At 44.1% G+C, this 24,266-nt stretch overlaps 1 protein-coding gene across 3 annotated transcripts in view; it reads left to right on the top strand.

Moving 5' to 3' along the window:
• The window catches only part of AHRR (aryl hydrocarbon receptor repressor), a 459,962-nt gene that overhangs the window by 52,668 nt on the left and 383,028 nt on the right, over positions 1 to 24,266 (top strand). For 2 of the 3 annotated variants that reach the window (XM_088442309.1, XM_088442310.1), the window contains one exon: positions 6,440 to 6,621. In XM_088442309.1, coding sequence (XP_088298435.1) covers positions 6,440 to 6,621 — 182 coding nt within the window. The remainder of the gene's footprint in view (positions 1 to 6,439; positions 6,622 to 24,266) is intronic. The other variant, XM_088442311.1, reaches the window with a different exon arrangement.

Raw genomic sequence — 24,266 nt, 5'->3', positions numbered from 1 at the left:
TTTTATATTCAATCGAAGTGGGGTACAAACGGCCCCTGCAGAACCCCGCGGTGGCCAAACGGCCCCCGCAGACCCCGCGGTGGCTTGGGGGCCGGATTAAGGGGTGGTGCGGGGGCCGTTGCTAAGCCTCTACAAAACATCGATCACGATCTACCTGTAGCTTGCAGAGCTCCTGCCGGTAGATCGCGACCAATTTTCCTACAGGAACTGTGAACTCTGGCCTCTGAAGCAATCAGAGGCTAAAGAAGCCTCTGATCGCTACAGTGGCCAACGTTCCCAGTGATGCAGTGCGCGGGTGACATCATGATTACCTGCGATCTGCTGGATCCAGTTAGATCCAGTCAGCGACAGACGGAGTCCTGACGGCGTGGAGCCAATGGTGCCCAGCGTGGTAAGGTAAGTACTGCATAGGGGTGTGGGGGGCCCTCTGGGACTGTTCTGCACTGGGAGGGGGTGTGTTTTAACCAATTTGTCTGAACAACCATTTTTGGCTATTTTCCAGTGTTTATGAGCAAATGGACGATTGTCATTTGCTCCCATACATTACCAGGTTTTCATTCCAACCAGCCAGATTGGACAGATATCTGACAGATAATTGTATAGCGGATGCCCAGCTATATGAACGATTGAACGATTTTTACAATCATTATTGTTCATATCGGAAACAAAATCTGACCGTGTGCATTACACCCAACCAGGTCATTATCAGCCTGTAATATAGGTCCTGATTTATGGGCAAATTGTGCTGGAGAAATGGGTGAAATTCTGTTAATCTCTAGTTTGATGTAATGTGCCCATATCTGTTTTACTATTTACAGCACATATATATTTTTCCAACCAAGAATGTCCTTACATCAAAGAGTTAATGCTCTGTGTTTGAAATGCTATATGAGCCAAATGTGTTTGCAGTACTGAAATGTAGACATTAAAGAGTGAAGGTTTTATCTTCCCATCTTGTCTTGGTTCTCACTAGGAACAGGTGCACCATGAAGTGAATGCAGACTGCTCTCGTTACTGCTGCTGTAGTAACTACTGTGGAAAGTAATACCATGTTCAAAGTTTCTCACATTATACCAACATGTTTATTTAACTTAATTCAAACGAGAATTGAAATATAAATGCTGCAAGGTCACAGTCCAGATGAACTTCATTTTGCTGAGTAGAAGCAAGTCACTTTGTTGGCTGATGCTTAAGAATAAATGAGGGTTCTATCTGGAAATAATGAAAAATGGTAGATGAATTAACATGTGAGTGGAACAATTACAGCAGCTGGCGTTGTGTAGCAAACAATCTAATTGTGACATGAATCTGTAATTTCACAATTGAAATAGAATGAATTTTGAAGCAAAACTGCTTTTTGGTCAGTGAGTGAACATTTCTGTCTCATCTCATTTCAGATCAGTGCTCATGTAGTTATAGTATTTATACATTGCTTCTTTATTTTTATGCATAGCTATTGCAACTAAATCAACTATATTTAACATGAGGTGTCGTTATTAATAATATTAAATTATTAATATGGTCACAGAGGACAGATTCAGAAAAGCATGCAAGTCATCTGCAATTACACTCGTATTGCGTACTGAGAACTAAGGGCCTGATTCATTACAGATCGCAAGTGTGATTATGCACGCAAACGGACGATTATGTACTGCGCATGCGTATGCATCGCAGTGCGCGTGCGTGAAGGATTGGGTCTGCGTGGACTGGGACTACGCAGACCCATCGCAGAGTGATTGACACGAAGTGACCGTTTGGGGTGGTGATGGGGGGATGGTCGGCGAAAAGCAGACGTGTCAGTGCGTTTGAACGCTGTTACAGGAGCCTGCATAAATTAGTCACTGCAATAGCATACGCTGCTTGAGATCTCGCTGCGTGCGATGAGGTTAGCAATTTCTGGGTAAGGTCAGACCTGCTGTAATTGTGCATGAGGCTCCGTTGGTACTCGATGATAACGATGGTTTCACAGAATTGCGGATGTGAGTAAGGGGAAGGGGGCGTCCTTATGTTGGGCTGCGACGGCATTGCGAATGCAAACATTAGCATATTTTTGCAGTGGGTCTGAGTGCGTAATCACAGCTGCGATCGCAATAGCGATCCCTAATTAATCAAGCAATAAATGCAGATATTCGCCAGTATGCCAACATGCACAAATCTATGCACCACACTGCCCTTACTTATATCCTTGTTCAATAGCCATCATCATTATCATCCTGCACTATCATCAGCTCTGTAACTGGTGCAAGAGATCAATTTGAAATCAGATTGATTTCTGTATGCACACAAAGCATAGTCCAGAGGTTCACCTCATTAAAATTAGCCTACGCCTCTTGATGCCAAGTTATGCCCATTCAGCTGCAATTGAAGATGCAACAGAAATCTATGACTCAGAATTGCCCATAGCAGCTTGGTTACAGAGCATGCACAGTGTTATAACTTGCAAGATCTGACTGCAAACTTAAGATGGCCACACATCTAAAGATTATCTGTCCAACCAGCCAACTAGTTGGCTGGTTGGAATGAAAATCTGGTAACATATGGGAGTAACTGATGATCAGCAATTTGCTCCTAAATGCCAGAAAACAGATGAAAATCGTCGTTCAGACAAGTTTGTTAAATATTTGATCTAAACAATTTGTTCAAACAACAGTTTTTGTCCATTGTCCGGTGTTTGGGAGCAAATTGCTGATTGTCATTTGCTTTCATACCTTACCAGATTTTCATTCCAACCAATCAGTTAGTTGACTGGTTGGATGTAAGTTGGTCTATTGTGTTTTGCCAGTTTTGCATGCATATCTGGTCCCAGAGTCCTGCAATTTTTTCTGTGGTGTGTTGTATACTGAAATTTCACCATAATATTCAGGAGCTCCTCTAATTCCACACTGTGACACATCATGCTGCATTTCAAGGCGACATGGCAAATGATCAACGACATAAAATAATATTTACCTAAATAGAAGATCCTCATCGGTTGGGAATTTTTTGCTTTAATTACTCTACAGATCAGGGGACCCTTAGGGGGGGAATTTAGTTCTTGGCAATTTGCAACCTTGATGCTTATCTGCAAACATCCCATAGAATTATGGTAGCTCAACATCACTCATTTTCCTGTGCACCTCTGTGTAGTGCGAGGGAAAAGCAGCATGTTGTTGACATTGAATCTACAGAGGATCATGAATTTTGAGACTTTGCATTGAGCAAACGTTGTTAGATACGGGATGTAGTCCGGAAGCCGACGGTCTAAATCCCGACGCCGGCTTCCAGACTCTGTAATCCCGGCGTGGTACTAATGACAGGCATCGAAAACTCGACGCCTGTCATTATCCAGACGCCGGAAGACTGAAGCCCGGCATACCAAATGAAGGTCAGCCAGGCGCCGGGCGCGGGCAGCCACGGTGGGGGGAGGGTTAGGTTTAGGGCTCCCGGGGGACTTAGGGTTAGGCACCCCCCCTGGGAGGGTTAGAGTTAGGCTAGGGGAAGGCAGGGTTAGGGATAGGCACCCCCGGGGGGAGGGTAGGGTTAGGCACCCCCCCTACCCTCCCCCCTAGGTTTAGGCTGCGGGGAAGGGGGGGTTAGGTTTAGGCACTTACAGGGGGGATTAGGGTTAGGCACTAGGGGGGAGGTTAGGGTTAGGCACCCCTATGGGAGGGTTAGGTTAGGGAATTAGGTTAGCGATACTTACCTTAGGACTTGAACCACCAGCCATGCGTCCGGCGGTAATACTTACCACACCCGTTAGATACTAGTGTCCTATAAAGATTTTAAGCATTGGTGTAAAAAGTATTAGTGTAAAAATCAGGCCCTAGATCTCTGGAGGCAACCCAATAAAATTACTTATATCTCATGTGGTCCCTATATTAGGGGCAATACACACTATTTTTCAGTACATTCAGGGCATCATTTGTCAACGAGTTTTATCATACACAACTAGTGATAAAACTAATTGTGCTCCAGCCAATCAGCTCCTAACTGTAATCTGTTGACAGTTAGGAGCTGATTGGCTGGAGCACCATTTATCATGCGCAACGAGTTTTATCACTTGTTGCTCATGATAAAACTTGTTGATAAATGAGGCCCTCTGTATGCCAAGTAGGAATAGAACCATATTTATTTTTCTGTAGAGGTGATTGCTTAACATTGAACAATTCTGTTGATCCTTCTGCTGTCCTCTCAATACACTATGTCTCTGGGATGTGGGGTCTGGTTGCAGCCAATGTAGTGTTTATTTCAGTGCAGTAACAGGGCCTAGGAGGTGGGGGTGCAGGCTCTTGGAAGTGAAGCACTGAATGTAGTGTCGTAGTGTCTCTTGGATGCTCCGGGTGGCTCTGCAGTATCGCTACTGGCTGCAGGGTACCTTTACAGGCGTACCCCATGCAGGTGTCGGGGGACAGCAACCGTGCCACCTCCTGGGTGCTGCTTCCTGTGTAATGGCATGTCGGACACCCGAAGTTACAGACCTGGTTTATTTTTTATTTACGGTGCCCTACTTTAATATTTCCATGACTGGTATTTTGTGTATTATTTTTACTATTATTTTAATCCTTTCTTCACAAACCATAAACTTGTTAAACAGCAATATACATCCCCAGCATTGTGTTACAAAGACATTACAAACAGTAACAATAAAGCAGAAAGTAAAGTTGGCATTGCCAAATACAGTAGACTTATAGTCTAAGAGGTGTGGGGAACATATGATACATCACAATCCTCGCTATGAATGGGAATGGGTAGTTTAAGGAGGAAGAAATAAGTATTTAGATTGCAGCGAAGTTTATTTGAAGAGCTACATCTGCAGGGAACATTTAACAATGAGAAGATCCAGGAGAGACTGACAATACTGTATGTGGGAGAGGATTGCATTAGGTGAGGATTTGCAGAGGAGAAGCTTGGCAGGTATGCATGAGAAGAGGTTATGAGGTTAAGAGGTTATGAGAAGATGCCAACAGAAGTGATTGCAAAAGTATTAATGGGTAAGGTCACAAATATAGGTGTGATATGAATTGTATAGGACTTTGTAGGGAAGCGTCAACAGTTTGAATTTTATTATGATAGATTACTGACAGAGAGGAGCAGCAGATGACAGTTGTGTAAATGAGTCCGCAGTGGTGACTGGGGGCTAGAACAAAGGATGACGTTAAAGGTGGTAAATTATAAGATCAAGGATCAGGAACTTAATAGCATCATATAAGTAAGGACATATTTAATTAAGGATGTATTTTCCAGGTGGATAATCCCATTAAATAAGAATAAACTTGCATTTTCATTGTTTTGGAAATTAGTAATTTTTTAAGAACTGGAATATTCTTGCTGATATAAATTCTGAATTAAAATTTTGGTCATTTGTTGAAACTTATATTACCTCAACGTTAGGGATAGTATTTAACGTGACCCCAGAGTGGGCTCTTTGGGACATACCCTTCCTGTCAGGAGTACCTAGATTGCCCAGTGGTACACGTACACTACTAGCAAAAATTGCAGCAGCAGCAAAGTAGACTATTCCAGTGGGTTTCAACTGATACACTTTTACTGACGCTTTTTTACCTAGAGTGTCCTACTTGTTTCATATGGACTGGCTAGAGATGTCAACAGACAAAGATAGTAAGGAAGACATTTATTTCTCTATTTGGCTTCCATATATGCACACCTACATTCGCTTAGACAGGCAGTCCATCTGACTCAATAGTACAATTTAGAATTGTTATCCCTAAGCCATGCTCCCTTTTAGCCTGATAGTATACATATGTTAATATAGTTTTGGATATTAAAGGAAGCTCTTTAATTAGAATTTCTCACTGATTTAAAAAAAAACAAAAAAAACACTTTTCTGACTTTATGAAGAGGATTCTCTGTTTTGTCTATTGGGTTATATTGTACTATATAATTGTCTCAATTTATTTTCATTATTCCCAATATTCTGATTAGTATATGTACTACATGTTCTGCTGTAGAAATGAAGACATATTGTATGATGTTTTGTAGTCTTAAAATAAAATATTTGAAATAAAAAATTAATTCTGTATTAAATATTTCACATTTATTCTGAATCAGTGATTTCATGGAGTTTCTTATGTTCTGTAAAGGTCAGAGATCTCAATCAGTCAAGTGTCCCATTCATTATCCACGTCTGTGTTCTCCAAGTTAGCGTGTGAATATAATACTGCAATTCATTAGAAAACTATGTTGAGGAATACAGCACATTAAATTAAGTGTTTCTCTAGCAATTATTAATTATATACAAGATTTGGTGACAACGATGTTTACATTTGTATTGTTTTCCTGTATTTTATTGACTTTACATTTACTTTTATTAACTGGCGGAAAATGCTAATTTCAGATACATTTTGTTGTATATTTTATTAACTATAGAGTTCAATTATCTGTATTAAGCTCATATATGGTGAAATGGCAGATAATTAATTCCCTATGTCTTCTTTCATAGAAGGCCATCATCAGGGAGTGAAAAATCAAACCCTTCGAAAAGACACAGAGACCGACTGAATGCAGAGCTAGAACGACTTGCCGGTCTGCTGCCTTTTCCTCCAGAAATAATTACAAAACTGGATAAACTGTCCATCTTGCGCCTCAGTGTGAGCTACTTACGAGTGAAGAGTTTCTTCCAAGGTAGGCTTCACATACATATATATATAGATATTTTACATGTTAGTTTAAATGTTAATTTAGGGTCTTATGAGCATCTAACAAAATAATAATGTAATTGGCTATACAAGTGCCTTTAGATAATTAATTTAATTTGTTCTACTATCATTTTATATGTCTAATGCTTATCATTATTGAAACACTTGTTGTTTGCGGACTTCTGTGTAGATCATTTACCTGTTGCCTCTCAACCAGTCAATAAAATGTATTTAAATAATAATAGAATTGGCAAACTTTAACATTTTTAAAGGTATCACTGTAGACTGCCACTGGGTGATAGAAATGTAATATTAGACATTTTATTCTCTTTATGTGTATCACAAAGTTAATAATGAGATTTGCAACATATTGTTATATTTTATTTCCTGCTGCATTCTGGCATACATTACAATACTTTGCCTTGTGAACTGGAGATCTAAGCTGACATATACAGTATAACAGTTTGAAAAGATAATAGTCTGAGCTCTTACATCCCATTTTTTCCTTTTCATTACACCAAAACTTCCCACCTACAGTATTTATAGTTTACTTTGCTGAAACAATGTTAAAGCTGTCCATAAAACAGTTAACCTATAAATCATAAGCTACTCCTGATATACTGTTATCTGGATTTCATATGAATCTCATATCTGTATTTGATACTGGGCAGTACTAGGATTCATACTTGCCTATATGTAGTGCAAATAAAATATTTTGTCCCAAACTGTTGCCTTGAATACCTTATAATAATTTAAATTCCAGAGAATACCTGATTTTACTCTTGATTTTTGTTTGGCCCAGTCAATGTCACTTTTCTATAATACTTAAAGCAAATTTCAATAATAGCCATTGCACTGTGCCGCTTCCCTGACTATAATTGTGTTTGTCCTTGTTCTACTTGTTTTTAAATCTTACACAGTGGAAGATTTTAAATAGGGGCATTAGGGCTGAACAACCCATCCCCCCTCCTCAGTAAAATTCACCATCTCAGTGAGCCAGTTGCAGTCCGTAACTGCACTGGTTACACTCTGCAATTGGCACTACCTGCCAGTCACACACAGGACTGGCAGTCCCAAGGGGGAGTTCTTTTCTCCTCCTGGTACTGCCAGTTAGGACTGCGATTAGCAGAACAAGTTCTTCCAGTGGGAAGCTGCTCCTCTGCCTTTTGGGCTGCCCTACCTGGCTTATAGGGACTGCAGCCAATGTAGTCCCTAGAAGCCAATGTTTTGCACCACTGCCGGTTGTGCAGCGGTCCCGGCACCTGCCAGATCCATTGTGCAGTGAAAAGGGTGGAGAAGTGAACCAGTGGAGAAGTGGACCAGTGGAGAAGTTGCCCATAGCAACCAATCAGCTTTGACGTAGCATTTATAAAGTACAGTCTATAAAATAATAGGTAAGAGCTGATTGGTTGCTATGATCAACTTCTCCACTGGTCCACTTCCCCCCGCTTTTCACTGCTTGATACATAGACCCCTGAGACACAGAAGAAAACAAAACACACTCCTACAGCCTGATGCTATTCTGGGGGTATAAGGAGGAGCAGTTCAATGTTCAAAGGAGAACAAAGATGAGGCTGGTGTAGATAGTAATGGTTCCTGCCAGCTGACATTTATCAGGAGAAGGACGGCGCAGATCCTTGTTCCTCTTCTTTTGAATAAGTTATCCCTTGTGATTCTGTGCACTTGCCAATGACAGTGAAGCAGGGCAGCTGCCTTGCTGAGAGTCGCTGACCCTAGGCTAAGTGGGGAGACTCTGCCAGGGATTCGTTGTGGGAACTATAGTGTGGTACTGTTGGATTGTATTACTGAAGTGTGCCGTGCTGTTTATCACCCATTCTATTCAATTAACCACCAATAATTTCCCCCTGCTACTGTGCCTTCATGATCTGCAAACCCGTATCTTCACACATACAAAAAGAGGAAGTATTTAGCCTTCAAGCATAGGTATATAAATACCATTTCTTTTTTTTCTCACTGCAAGCTTTAGGGCTGTGGTTTCTAACATTGCAGGTTTTCAGGATACCAATAAATAAAGAAAGAGTGAGCAATTTGGCACATAATAGTGTCCCAGATGTATAAATTCCTTTTGCCAATAAATCCATACGTATTTTTTCTAATAATTGCTAGCTGTTCTCAAAATGCAAAAAGAAAAAAGACAGAGAGACGCACATATTGTATTACAACATATGTAGTTTCACCAAGTACTTCAGTCAATTTAATTTAACCACCTGTGCTCAAGCGTAGATATCCTGAAAACCTGGACTGATAAGGTGCCTTGAGGACCAAGTTTGGGAACAGCTGCTTTAGTGGATCTCCCTAGTTGTACTATAATAATGAACCTCACATGCTCTGAGATCAGTATGGGAGCAGTTACTAACAGTGAGCTTGTGTAAGATTTCTAATTACTGGGTGCATTGCACAATGTCTATCTACCCTGCATAGCTCCACTGTGGGCATGTTATGTTCCATTGATATATTGCACCTACAAAGACTGTATTGTCTTTGTACCAAGTTTTTACCCTTCTGCTCCGCGGGAGGTTTCTGTCCTACCTGAGCTCGCCTTAGGACACCTGTGTTACGGTTTGACAGGTGTACCGCCCCATGTATGGCTTCTACACATGAACCTGAACAGGAAAATATTATCATATGTTGGCTAATGAGAAGGACAAGTTTGAAAATGATTTTCTGTATCAGGTGTTCTGGTTGCTGCTTTCAATGACTCAGCAAAGGACAAAAATATTTTCACAGCCTTGGTGTTTAAATGCACTTATGCTACACTATGTAGACAAAAGTGATTGGACACCCCCACACAAGCGTAATGCTGTGCTCCTGCAGCAGAAGGTATATAACGAGAAGTATAGAGATGTTCTTGATAACTTTGTGCTCCCTACATTGTGGCAGTTCTATGGAAACAATGAATGTTTATATCAGGACGACAATGCCACCTGTCATGTTTCCAGGGCGACGCTGGACTCGTATACAGGACATTCAGTAACCCAGTTGGACTGGCCAGCTCAGAGTCCAGATCTTAACCCCACTGAGAACCTCTGGGATGAATTGGAGTGACAGGTGCGTTCTAGGCCGACTCAACCTTGTTCAGTGTTACAGTTGGTCACTGTACTTAAGGCGGAATGGCAAAACATACCTCCTGCTGTTGTCCAGGAACTTGTGGACAGTTTGCCAAGAAGGATGTCTACAGTAATCACTGCATATGGTAGACCTAAAGTAAGGTCAATAAAATCTCGTTGATCTATTTGCTGTCCAATCACTTATGTCTACGTAGTATATTTCTGCTGAGAAACATCTGAAACTAGCTGGACAGTGCCAGGTAAAAGGTCATATGCGCCTGGGGCTGAAAATGTTCAGGGGTCTATTGTGGAGGAGCTGTGACCAGTGTGGTGTGGTTGTGGCCACCCCTACACTATTCAACTCACTGTCTCCCTAAATACATAAATGTAGCAAAATTGCCTAGTTCTGTGAGGGTGTATATGTGATCAGGTACAGACTTAGGGCCTCATTTATCGATGAGTTTTATCATACACAAAGAGTGATAAAACTCATTGTGTATGATAAATGGTACTTCAGCCAATCAGCTCCCAACTGTCATCTGTTTGAAAAATGACAGTTGGGAGCTGATTGGCTGAAGCACCATTTATCATATACAATGAGTTTTGTCACTCGTCGTGAATCATAAAACCCGTTGATAAGTAACAACAGTTAGACATAGTAGTGTGGTGCAGTCTCTCCATATCAAAGTAACTGATCACTAACCACCACTATTGGATGGAATACACAAAAATAATGTTCTTCAAAATCTCCAACTTCTCTCCTACACAATTCTTAGGTAGTAATCTTTCTCCTTACCTAACTCTTTGGGGTCATTCGAATTAGGAGCGAGTTGGGTTACAAGGAATTTGCGCACAGCAATACCAAACTAGCATTGCGTTTTTCCATCAAATTCTCCTCTATTGTGTGGATTTTCCCTGAGCAGGTGAATAGATAGGGACAACTTATTTTAAGCTAAAAATATCAGGACACAGTGCAGAACTTATGGTACACCCCTCCCAATGAATAATCATGCACTTTGAGGGGTATAAGTAGTATAATTTGCCCCAGTGCTCGAAGTGGGAATTTAGAGGTGGGGGTATGGAGAATGAATCCCCCCCCCTTGGGCCCCTGCTTCCATATCACCCCATTGTACTTCTCACCCCCCCCACACACTTCTCCCTGCCTGCTCCCCTCTCTCACATCCTGCCCTTCTCACTGATTCCCTCTCTCTTTCACCACCTACAATACTAACTACCTGCCTCCCTCTGTCTGCCCCCTCTCTATTCCCTCTCTCACATCCTCCCCTCTCTCTACTTCCCCCTGGCCTGTGCTGCTGGAATGGATGGAGCTGCCGGGAGCCACGGGTCCACGTTGCTTCCGCAGTAGTGCACTGCAGTTTACACTAATCCGGCGTGAGCCAAACTGTGAGCCAATGAGAAGCTGCCACTTGGAGACTTCTCATTGGCTGGCGGCCGAGAGCCCCGCGATTGGCTGGCGGCCGCGAGCCCCGTGATTGGCTGGTGACTGCAAGCCCCGTTATTGGCTGGCAGCCAGTGCGTACTGCTTACAATGCAGCCGGGACTGGATGCTTTGTCCCGGCTACATGCTGCTTTTTCCTGGCTACATGCCAGTATCACCGTTGCCGCCGATCGAGATGTGTCCCCTGCGGGACACATCTCTACACGTTGCCGCCGTTGTTTCAGCGCTGGGATGCCATACTGGATCCCAGTGATGGTGCATTTTCTACTACGGCTAAAATGAAGTGGGGCCGGGAAGTTGCGGTATGTTATACCGTCGTATACTGCCCCACTTCGACCACTGATTTGCCCAATAAAGACATGTTAGTTTTCAGGTGATTTTCTCTAAAAAGATCAATAATGGGTGTAAATGATGTGCTATAGGTATGTATTGATGGAAGAGAGTATTTTTTCCCCGAACCTTTTAAACTTGCATAAAAACACTGAAAAATTATTTTACAGTATTTTGGGGTATAGAAAAATGTCTCTATGTAATTTAATTTGCCAAAATATACTTGTTGCATTTGTCCACCATTAATTAAAAAAATGCAAAAATCAGTAATTTGATACCTTTTAAGAACCCCCTGTATTTTCCTTATGGTCATTAACAGCCTTCTATACTGTCTTGTTACAGTATCTTAGTTGCCTATGTTTTTGGGGTACATGGTGATTTCCCCACTTTTTCATGTAGTTCTGTCACTTAGGGGTGTATTTACTAAAGTGAGGGTTTTTAGAATTGGAGCTGTTGCACATAGCAACCAATCAGATTCTACTTATCATTAGTCTATCACAATCTAGAATATAGTAGCTAGAATCTGATTGGTTGCTATGGGCAACAACTTCAAAAAACCCACACGTTAATAAATAAATATACCATTGTAGAAAAGTTGTGCAACCTCGCAGAGAGTCCAGCAGATTGCCATTTCTAATTGAATCCCACATATCATGGGTGCACGTAGTTTTGTGATGCACATTTGCTTTTGCAAACTTGCTTCCAATTGAGTTTAATAGAACCGTACCTCTAAAGTTACATTGTCCTAAAATAATTTCACCTGTGTTTTGCCTCACAGGCTTTTACTCTCTCTGTGTTATTACAATTATATTTGATTATCTTATTCTTTACAGCTGCTATAAACAACATTAAGGTGCTTATTTATCATTAAATATTTGCGGGATATTCCTTGAAAACAGACGGTTTAGGGGGTTACTCGCAAGTATAAAGGATCCTCAAGATGTACTATGCTATGGAGGGCTCATAGCTGATATCTACAATATCTGCTGTGGTCCCTCTATTTTTGGCTGCAAAAATGGGCTTCAGTGCTGCTGGATTTATCCAATAGGATAGCGCTATCTCCAGGTGGCATTATCCTGTAGTAGTCTATGGGCCACCATATTGTACATTTTACCAGAGAGGGAGCCCTGTGACACATGTGCTGGCCGAAGTCTGTGCATGCGCAGTGTACACTGAGGATCTGAACCAGGAATAGTTATAGCTTTACACTATCACACTGCTCCCAGCTTTTCGCTAGGACAGGAACTTATCACAACCCAGCTCTTGGTAAGAGATTGTTAGTAAATTTACATGAAAATAATTTTGACATTACGAATTTAACTGAAAAATATTAATAATGCGGTTATGAAAAAAATATGCCCCTTAGACATAATTTGCATGCAAAAAAAGCATTGGAAAAGCCACTTTAATAGCTTATCCTGCATCATTACTTTTTACCATCTTGGCTGACAACATTCAGTTTATAGAAAGGTATAATAATAAGTAGCTGGTTTTGTTGGGGATTGTGTAGGCACAGTGGCGTCACTGGGGTCAGTGAAAATGGGATGTGGCCTCACATAATGGGTGTGGCCTTCGACACATTCCTCAATTTCATCACTCTGGGGGCTTGCCCAGCACTCCTGGAGATGCCAGGCTGCCCCCAGAGACTCCCTGCGCTGCCGACTCCTCCTCAGTGATCATGAGCTGGACGCTGCAGACTAACATCACAGTGCAGCGCCATGCTCATGGTCACTGAGGAGGAGTCTGCATCCTTGTGTCACCCCCTTGGAAGGCTGACACCCAGTGTGGTCCGCACGCCACTGTGCAGGCATGGGTTGAGTATACAGCGAGCAGTCAGCTGCATTAAATGTACACGGGGTAAGATTAATGGGCACTGCTAGCTATGCCAAATCTCAGTAAAATCAGTTTTCAAATATTTTTTTTTTGTTATTGTTTTAAAATTTGATTAATAGAATTTCATAAAGAAATAAACCCACTTGGTGATATTCCCCTGCCATCAACAAACAAAATTATTTGTAAACATGCACCCTCTCCAACATTTCCTTAAGCTGGCCATACACACTACAATTACAATAATTGTAATGTGTGGGGGGGCGACCGAGGGTTAAATATTACTCGGTTGGGCATGCCGGATTGTCCAGCATGCCCGTCCGATGCGATATTTCCCGCTAAACTGTCGGCCGCATCGGGCAGTGTATGCCCAGCCGCGGCCGACAGACAGACATTTCCTGTGTTCCTTCCTACGGAAGGAACAGGGAAATGTCTCCTCCCCCGGGGGCGGAGCGCAGATGTCGGGCTGATACACTGTGAGAGAATTCTCACAGTGTATGCCGGCGACATCTGCGGCTGGCAGGCTGCCAGATAAAATGTCTGTCAGTCTGACAAACATTTTATCTGACCGTGTATGCCCAGCATTAGTGGAGTGTGGTACACAAGTCAGACAGTCAGACTGTTGACATTCAGTACGTTGATGGGGTCTCCATGTCGGCATTCACAGTGTCGACACTGAGATAATGTCAACAATACTTTATAACCCTAACTCTGCATGTCAACAATGAAAATGTTGACCATACTATCTAACTTTAACCCTAAAGCTGCATACACACACAACAATGTTAGTAACCAACGATGTTAGTGAACGATTTTCGTTCATTTTTTCCCTTGAAAAAGTGAATGCAAATCGTTCACTAAAAATCATTGGTTACTAAAACAATGAACGATTTTCATGAACGATGAACGATTTTTTAATCATGCATACAGTGAATGGAAATCGTTCATCGTTTATCGTTCATTCTGCACAACATGAACGATTTTCTGAACGAAAATCGTTTGTTGGACAGTCAGAATGGACGATGAACTACAAACGTGAACGCGCATGAATGATTATCGTTCATCGTTCACCTTAAAAAGACGAACGTTTTTATAAACGATTTAACGATAATGATGTTGTTATAGTTAACTCGTTTGTAAAATCATTATGTGTGTACATACCTTTACTCTGACATGTTCATAATTTTGCATGTCGACATTATGAATATGCCAACATTAGGAATGGAGTTGTCAACATTCACAACTATTTGACATTACAGTGTCGACATTCTGAATGTCGACGATGTAAATGCATAACCTTCATTAGTCAGGTCTGCTGCTGTAAGAGGCAGAAGTTTGAAATGAAAACACTTCTTGTGTGAAGAACACTGAATGGACTGGTCACTCAGCACTCCCGACACAAGAAAGCTCTGAGCTGTTAAAGCACTTGCATCTCAAACCTCTCCTGCCTTTGGGCCTGATTCAGACCCACTCGCGAGCGGCTGTCCGCTCGCAAGTGGGTCGATGGTCTGCACTGAGCATGCGCACGACGGAGGGAGCTCCGTCGTGCGCATGCGCCAGACGCGACGAGCGAAGGAAAGTCCTTCGCTCGTTGTGTCCGATCAAAGGGGGCGTGCTGTCAATGTTGATTGACAGCACGCCCCCTTTGGTGGGCGTGCCGGGGGCGTGCCTCCCTGACGGGGGCGTTCCCACGGGAACGCCTCCCGTCAGAAGCCGGCCCACTGACATCACTAGTGATGTCAGTGGGAGTGATTTTGGCTCTGATTGAGCCAAAATCACTCCGGAGCTTGCGGTTGAAAACCTCAACCGCAGGCTCCGGCTCGCAAATTCGATGGTCGCGATGGTCTCGACCATCGTGGCCATCAAAAAGCACGCTCGTATAGCCTGTGGGTGGTGACCCACAGCTATACGAGCGTCCAGGAGGACGCTCCATGAAAATGGAGCCCGGCCCTCATTCAGAGCGTGCGCTCTGCTCAGAGCGTACGGCTCTGAATGAGGGCCTTTATCAGTAGGAGAACTAACCATTGATCAGGTGTCAGGAAGGTGTGTGTGGGTATTTCATAGATTGCCAGGGCCTCAGATACTGGACCTCAGCAGCTCTACTACGAGAGTTGAAGGGAATGGAGGGTGGTTTATAGGTAATAATGTCCTCTTTTTATGAGTAAAACTGACTCCTAATGTGTTGAGCTTGGTTTTTGGTCATTTGATAGCCAAACAATGCTATCTCTGTTTAATACGAGTATGACAAACATATGCCACATTTCACAAACGTCTCTGAATAGCCATATCATCTACCATGAGCTCTGAGTGTTTTGTCAGCTAACCAAAATCAAAGGTCCTTTTAATTATGTAAAGCTCAAAACGTCAGTTTAAGGAAAAGTATCTACAGGGAAATATTTGTGAAATAAAATATTAAATGTCTGAAGTAAACATAGAGCGTATAAAATCTGATTTAGTGCTATAATGGATGCTGTCGATGGTGAGTGACAGCACGCCCCCTTTGGTGGGCGTGCCAGGGCGTGGCTGCCCAGACGGAGGCGTTCCCATGGGAACGCCTACCGTCTGGGTCCAGCCCCACTGACATCACTAGTGATGTCAGTGGGAGTGATTTTGGCTCTGATAGAGCCAAAATCACTCCAGGGGTTGCGGCAGCGAGACCCTACCGCAGGGTCTCGTCGCAAGCCGATGGTCGCAATGGTCTTGACCATCGTGACCATCATCATGGACGCTCGCATAAGCTGTGGGTGGTAACCCACAGCTATGCGAGCGTCCAGGAGGACGCACCAAGAAAAAAAACAAAAACGCCCTTATTCAGAGCGGGCGCTCGTTCAGAGCGTCCGACTCTGAATCAGGCCCAGTGTTTGACAGTTCTGAATGAATCTCCTGAATATACCCCTCAACACAAGTGGGATATACGAGTATGTGGTGACCCAGCTGCAGCAAATAATGAGCAATATATAGTGCTACAAATAACTTTGTAATGGAACTAAGGCCCTCATTCAGAGCCGGACGCTCTGAGCAGAGCGCTCGCTCTGAATGAGGGCCGTCCTCCATAAATATGGAGCGTCCTCCTGGACGCTCGTATAGCTGTGGGTCACCACCCAAAGCACATACGAGCGTGCAGGATGATGGTCGCGATGGTCTTGACCATCGCGACCATCGCCAGTGCGACCAGAAGCCTGTGGTCGGGGTTTTCGACCACAAGCCCTGGAGTGATTTTGGCTCTATCAGAGCCAAAATCACTCCCACTGACATCACTAGTGATGTCAGTGGGGCCGGCTTCTGACGGTAGGCGTTCCTTTGGGAACGCCTCCGTCTGGGAGGCACGCCCCCGGCACGCCCACCAAAGGGGGCGTGCTGTCAATCAACATCGACAGCACGCCCCCTTTGATCAGACACAACGAGCGAAGGAAAGTCCTTCGCTCGTCGCGTCTGGCGCATGCGCACGACGGAGCTCCCTCTGTCGTGCGCATGCGCAGTGCACACCATCGACCCACTTGCGAGCGGACAGCCGCTTGCGAGTGGGTCTGAATGAGGCCCTAAATTATATGATATTTGCAATAGCCTGAAATGTGATTAATATATTATGGCAGCTGCTTTGCAATGGCATTAGAAACAGATAAGGCTATATGATAGCCAGTAACTGCAAGCAAATTAAAAGAACCTGATAGTGTGTGATATGTCTGTAGTAACAAAGAATGAAGATTAATTATGTGCATAGTTATCTAGAATGCAGGGGCGTTTTAAGAGAGGAGGGGGCTTGTGTGCAGACTCAGGGCCTGAGTCAGAGCCGCTCGCTGCTGGCGAGTGCTTGCTCTGAATCAGGACATTTTTTTTGTTCTTCAGGCCGCTCGCTGAAGCTGTGACCACCCACAGCTTTTGCGAGTGGCCTGGAGCCCGTCGTGATTATCGTGACCATCGGGCTTGGGAGGAGACCCTGTGGTAGGGTCTTGGTTCCCGCACGCCCGAGTGGACTTCCTGCTCTAATAGCACTACGGACAGGTAAGTATCAGACTAATGGGTGCAGGGTGCGGGCCCCCCTGGACCCAGGGGCCAATGTTCCCGCACATCCTGCACCCATTATAGATACGCTCCTGCTAGAACAGGATCCAATGATTCAGCAAGAGCAAATACTGTGTATAGAGTCTTAGCTTATCGCCAATCCAAAACACGTGAGAGCCAGAAAGCCAATATGATGCTGTTTTTGAGATCCAAATATAACCGAGGAAAACTGAACCGCTCATCTCTAATGATTACAAATTATAACATGACAATAATTGATTGCATAAGTATTTACTACTTGATTGCATAAGTATTTACTACTTGATAGTATGGGTTTTTGCTGCTGACCTCTGCACTACCTGTGAAGTGTCAGTGGCGTAAGTTCATCCTAGATGCCCGGAGGCAAGTTATAAGTTAGTGCCCCCCCCTCACAGCCGCTGACACTGTAATATAGCAATTCGCATGAAGACAGGCTATAGAAGGCAGCAGCTCTCCACTAGTGTATGGCGGATTCTCAGGTGCCGTGAAGGGCCTTGATGGTACACTCCGGGTATATAGTTACAGCCCTAAGTGGGATGAATATGTTGTGGACAATGGAGGAGGTGCCCCCTTCAGAGCTGGAGCCCGGCGGCAGGCGCCTCCATTGTCTCCCATAGTTCTGCCCCTGTGAAGTGTACAGAAGTGTTATTGGGGTAATGTTATTCCCATGCCTAGACAAGGACCTATATACATCTATTTCCCCAGCTGGTATAAGTCTATAAGGTTGAACTATCATTACAGAACGTATGTTAGGGAAGATCTGTTGCTTGATTCACCTGCACCTCTTTGTTTGAAAATATTGCATAGAAATGCTTGAAATATTGAAGCCATTGTGAAGTTCCATCAAACCAGCCCAGTTTAAAAGACTCAGGGCCCAATTCAGACCCGGACGCTAAGCCGTGGATGCATGCTATGGGCGATTGTCGCCCGCCTGCGCATGCGTATGTATCACAGTGCGCATGCCCGAACCAGTCATCACGATCGGTAATCGTGCGCTCTTAGCACAAAGACTGAGCGCTACTTTGGGTGACAGAGCCGTTTGTGGGTGGTAACAGGGGAAGGTGTTTATGAACGGGGGAGTCGTGCTGCGAATGCAGACGTGTCTGGGCACAGTGGCGTAACTAGGGTATTTGGAGCCAAGGGCAAATTTGAAAAGGGAGCCCCCCCCCAACATCCCGGGGGAAAAAAATGGGCGTGGTCACTTAAAAATGGGGCGCATCAACATGACACACCCCTTTATTTTCACACTGAACATTCCTATCCATATGCACCTTAACCCCATTAGTACCCCTTATACAGTACCCCCAGTATGCAGTTGTGGTCCCTCTTATGCAGGCCCATAGTAGTGCCCCTTATACAGTATCCCCAGTAGTGGCCCCCCTTATACAGCCCCCAATTAGTTCCCCTTACTCATTACCCCCAGTAGTGGCCCCCCCAAATGCAGTGCCCCACGTAGTGTTCCCCCTTATGCAGTGCCCCCAGTAGCAGTCCCCACAATGCAGTGCGCCCAGTAGCGGTATCCCCTTATGCAGTGCCCTTTATATGGTGCCCCCAGTAGTAGCCCCCCCTATGCAGTGCCCTTTATATAGTGCCCCCAGCAGTAGTCCCCCCCCATGCAGTTTTCCCAGTAGTGGTCCCCTTATGCAGGCACCCTGTAGTGATCCCCCCTATCCAGTGCCCCCTGTAGTGGCCCTTCCTATTATTGCCCCGAGTAGTGGTCCCCCGAGTGCAGTGCCTCTAGTAGTAGGCCCCTTTTATAATGCCCCCAGTGGTAGTTCCCCCCCAAGTAGTAGTCCCGAGTAGAGTAGCCCCCCCCCAGTAGAGGTCCTCCCAATGGTGCCCCCAGTAGTAGCCACCCCTCCCCCAGTAGAGGTCCACCCAGTAGTAGCCACCCCCCTCCCCCGTTGTGCAGATAGGATAAAAAAAAAAAAATATATATATATATATATATATACATAAAAATATACTTACCTGAATCTCAGCTCCTGCTCCTGGTCCTGCTCGCGACGCCGCTTCCGCCCGGGCTGGCGTGCTCAGCATTATGGGACAGATGTCATAACGTCAGTCCCATTACCCACTGCAGGAGCCGGACGGAAGTCCGGCTCTTGCAGTGGGCGCTGCAGCAGTCAATGAGAGTCTATCTGACTCTCATTGGCTGCTGTTAAACACACGCATCGCCGCCAGCGCTGGCGGCGATGCGTGTGTTATGCACAGCCTGAGCCTGCCTCCTAGCGCTATTGGGCAAGCGCTCAGGGGGAGGGAACGGGCTCAGGTGTGAAGCACAGGACCGGCGCTGGAAGCCTAGCGCCGGTCCTGTGTAAATGTGTAGCGCTGACCGCACTCATTGCGGTCGGCGCTACACTGGCTAACTAGGGCGGGCGGGCTGGTACCGTGGCCGGTGGCGCCCCCCCGCCCCGCCGGTCCAACGGCGCCCAGGGCACGCACCCCTCTCGCCCTGCCCTAGTTACGCCACTGTCTGGGCATCTAAATGGGTGTGCATAATTAGCATTGAGGGAATGGGTATGAAATACCGCCGGCCGCATGTCCCCCGGGGGGGGTGCCTAACCCTAAGTCCCCCCCGGGGGTGCCTAACCCTAAGTCCCCCCCGGGAGCCCTAAACCTAACCTTCCCCCCCGCGGCTGCCCGCTTGCGGCGCCCGGCATCACTACGACCGGGATGCCGGGCGCCGGTCTCCCGGTGTCGGGGAAATGCGGGCGTCTACATCTAGACGCCTGGCATTTCACCCTTGCCGAGATATGACAGTCGGGAAGCCGGCTGCCGGTATTTAGGCAGTCGGCTTCCCGATTGCATACCGCATGGAGGAATCATTGTACACGTCACTTGGTTGTATTTCAGCCTGCAGTGATCACAGTTCTTGCAGTGGAGTAGGCTCTACCTCAAGGGCTGCGTGCAGCTCCGATGGCTCTCGATGGTTCTGATTAATCATAAACTTCCTGGAGATGACGTGTGTTAAGAAAGAAAATTGGGCGTCTTTATACCGGCGTGCGCTCACTCTGCCGTCGCTCTCTAAAACATAGAGGGCGCCCATACACCAGACAGTGCGATCGCGGAATTTGCATACCCGGCCCCTTTTGGCAGCAAGAGAGTGCAGCTTAGTGTCCGGGTCTGAATCGCCCACTCAGACCTTTGGTCAGACCAATCTCATAAATTCAATGGTGTGCATTTTATACAGGATAAGATGGTAACTCATAATCAGGGCTCTAACTCCCAGTTAAATTATGTTAAAGTTTGAGCTGGTTCAAACATAATTGAGGTGGTTAGAGTGTAATTTTCTTTCATTTATTGATTACTAAAACATGTATTTAATCAGTGAGCGCTATTGTTTCTGTGTTTGAAGTCTGAATTCACAACTTACATGGAAAACATAAAGAACTCTATACAGTGTATCCACTTAAGCTCAAACATGTTCAATCTAAAGCTTGAGTTGAGTATATTTTATTTTGAACTAAATAACCAATTGAGAACAACTTTCAACTTCATTATTATCATACTTACCATATTCACTGAAGTGTTCTACCAAAAACATAAGCAATTATTGGTAGATTAAATGAAAAAAGGGAAATATGTGACTTATTGACCAGGGTTATAAGAGCACAACGTCTCATCACCTAAGCCCAGTGACATAAGTACAAATATCTTGGAAACATATGTCCATTTGCAGAGTGAATCGTGCGTGAATTTGCTCTGCACATGCTGAGATTATGGTCATACATAATACGGGCAATGCAGAGTTGTTACACTTAGGACTGGGCTGTGATGGGACATACTCACAACGTTCAGTGACGGAGCAGGCAGTGGAGACCTGAATATAAGGGAAGATTTCCCTATTGCAGGAACATATTTTGCACCTAGTATAGTGTCAATGTAAGTGGCGCTAATGGTGATGACGACTAGTAGCAAAGCAGATGCACATGCTAGAGATGAAGACGCGGCCCCATCTCCAGATACATACAACTCTACATACAGTATGGGCCAATATATGCGTCTTGTCTATACACACTTTGTATGCCTGGTTTAGTCCCCACTCTGCATCAGGCCCAAGCTGTGCATGTTACATGAGATAAGGATGCAGGGTTTCCTTTGTGTCCCAAACAGAAAAAGTATCTGAATTGGGGCCTACAGTGGATATTGAGTTAAGATCAGTATTTTAGTTCATGCAAATGTGCTAAGCATGATAGAAATTAGTTGGAGAGTAATATAACATGCCTTGATTACCCCCAATGGCAAATATAGCTTTATTCTGCGACTAGTTGAAACAATGATGGCTTCCTTAAAAAAAAAAAAGACAAGATGTGAAAATTCTTATACAGCTCTTTAACCCAGCTGCAGTAACGTACAGCGTCCCTGTGATCATAGCCTTTGTGCAATTAGGAAAATAGGTTTTTGGAGTTAGGTTTTTTCTTTCACAAACACATTAGGCACATTATACATACAACATAGTAAGTGTTGTGGAATGAGTCAGCAAAAAAGAACATTTTAAACTTCAACAAAAGTTAAATATTTGGTTAACAATACTGTTTCTGACACGCAAGGGACTGGGAGATGTTTCCATGCGAAAATGAAACTTCTGCCAGAAGATTAACTCCAGTATTGAGCACATTAAATAGTCTTAAACTACCCATACACGGTGCAATATGTACCTTGCTATGCAACTTGGAATCCGACAGCCGACATATCGGGCGGTCCCCACACAGGGAGCCGACCGCTCAATTTGCCAACACCCCCTCCCCCACCGCATAGCGCTGCATGGGATCGTACATCGCATCCCCAGATCAAGTGAATATGCAATAAGATCAGGAGGTGTGATGTACGACCCCACGGGAGAGCGCACTGGCCGATATCATGCCCACACACGGTACGATATAGCAGCGATATCGTACCAATCCGTCGGATCGGCTGCTATATCGCACTGTTTATGGGCACCTTTAGACTAACAAATAATCAAAAGTCTGCAATCCATCAATAATAGTCATAACAGAAATGTAAAAGTTCATAATTTTGTCTTAACATATATCTAAAATCAAACATTTACTGTGTATTCTGTAAACTATTTCAGTGCTGCAACATCGTATTCATTAGGTTCAGAACAATAGGGATCATTTACAGAAAAGACACTGTGACAATACGTCAAGAAACTGTAGGGTTCATAACAGGGGACAAAGCTGAATAGTTGATGTGCCTGAATCAGAGGAGGACACAGTGTCAATGCTGCATGTAGTTGGCCGGTGCTGTAAGTCTGTGTATGCGTCCAAGTCGCACTGCGCATGCGTTCCGATGGTTATCTCAGGGAGACGCATAACGATTTGGGATGCAAGAGCTGTGGATTGCAGTAGGCGTTCCTGGGAGACGACATGTGGATGGCTAGCCAGACGCGGGCTTGTTGCGGTTGTGTCCTTGACGGAGAAATTGCATCTGCCATAGTACTGGTGCAATTTTTATTGGTCAGTTTGATGGCGCACCCAAAGATGCACAGCGCCAGATTAGCGCTGCTACAAGTGAGCGTCCCAGTAAGCTCACAATAGGCACAGCATTAGCATAAATATATGAAATAGCAAATATTGGCAGAAGGGAAGCATCTTTCTAACATAATGGAAAAACACGGTTTTTAAAGAGGTTGGGTTTAATTCAAAGGAACATATAAAATGATTAAATATTTATAACGTCATAAGAAATTGTTATAAATATGTCACAAGTTGTATCAGTCCTGTGTTATATTTTAACGCCTTTCCTAATTACCATAAAACATTTAAATACATGTCCTTAAATATATTCAGAAAATATAAAAAGTAATCTATTATATTCATAAACTCCTGTAAATAACAGTTAAATGACAGGAGCTGATTGGTTGGTACTTTATCACTCTCCAAGTCTTAAGCTGGGTACACACTGAGCAATGCCTCATTCCGTCCTTCATTATCTGCAACGGGGCTGCTTACGATATTGTCCAGTTGGACGTGCAGAATGGACGATGTTGCAAGCTTCCGCGGGAGCGCACATATTGGCTGTACACACTGAGCGATGCGGCCGATATGTCCTTCCAATTAAACCGGAAACTACATATCGTGCCAATATCGCTCCAGTGTGTACCCGCCATTAGTGCATCTCCTTACCTATTTGTATAGACAGTGAATTTGGATGTCATTGCTTTTCATGGGTAAGCTAGAACCTAATCACTACAGTATTCATCAAAATAGTGCAGCCCCAAGTGGAAATTAGTTTGGGCATCAGCAGATTATATGATCGGCAGATTCTGTGACCTGTAAAAAAAACACTTTGCCTGTAGAAAGGGCTGGCAGAGCACGGTAAGCCCAATAAGCCCTGTAGGAGAGAGGCACACTGGCATGAAATCTAGACTACTGCTCTAATTTTAAAACAGATATTTGAAGTCACAGCTCCTTTCTAGACCATTTTATCACCAGAGAATATATGCGATGCTGCATTTCCTTCTGCTAGCTATTTTTCAACCTTTTCTTATGAAGTTTTATATTTAGCACTTTTTTGTTTACAAAGTTTTGCCAACTTCTGGATTTTTTTTTTATGATTCTGAAAATGATTAAATACAATTCGTTATTAAACCAAAAAAAATGAGCACGCATTTCCTGCAGTCTTGCCATGACTCATATCCCTTGAAAAGAGCACAGGAAAGATAGTAGCATGAGCAAAGTGTTTTGAAAAAACTGTCTCATTGCTATGGCAGCCACTTTGCTTTTATGTCAGGATTATTTGCAAAGCAGCAGCTTCACATGGAAACAGTCATTGAAATCACAATTAATGTTTTATTGGTTTCTTGCTATAGTTCCTAGTCAATTACCTTAATATGCAATAATATGTACATTTATAATCTGCCTACATTCTTATCAGTGCAGCCTAGTTTGCCTTAGC

This window comes from Taudactylus pleione, unplaced genomic scaffold, assembly GCF_031769625.1.
Source record: "Taudactylus pleione unplaced genomic scaffold, aTauple2 ptg000309l, whole genome shotgun sequence".
Classification (NCBI taxonomy): Eukaryota; Metazoa; Chordata; class Amphibia; order Anura; family Myobatrachidae; genus Taudactylus; species Taudactylus pleione.
This window is presented reverse-complemented; position numbering and strand designations above follow the sequence as displayed.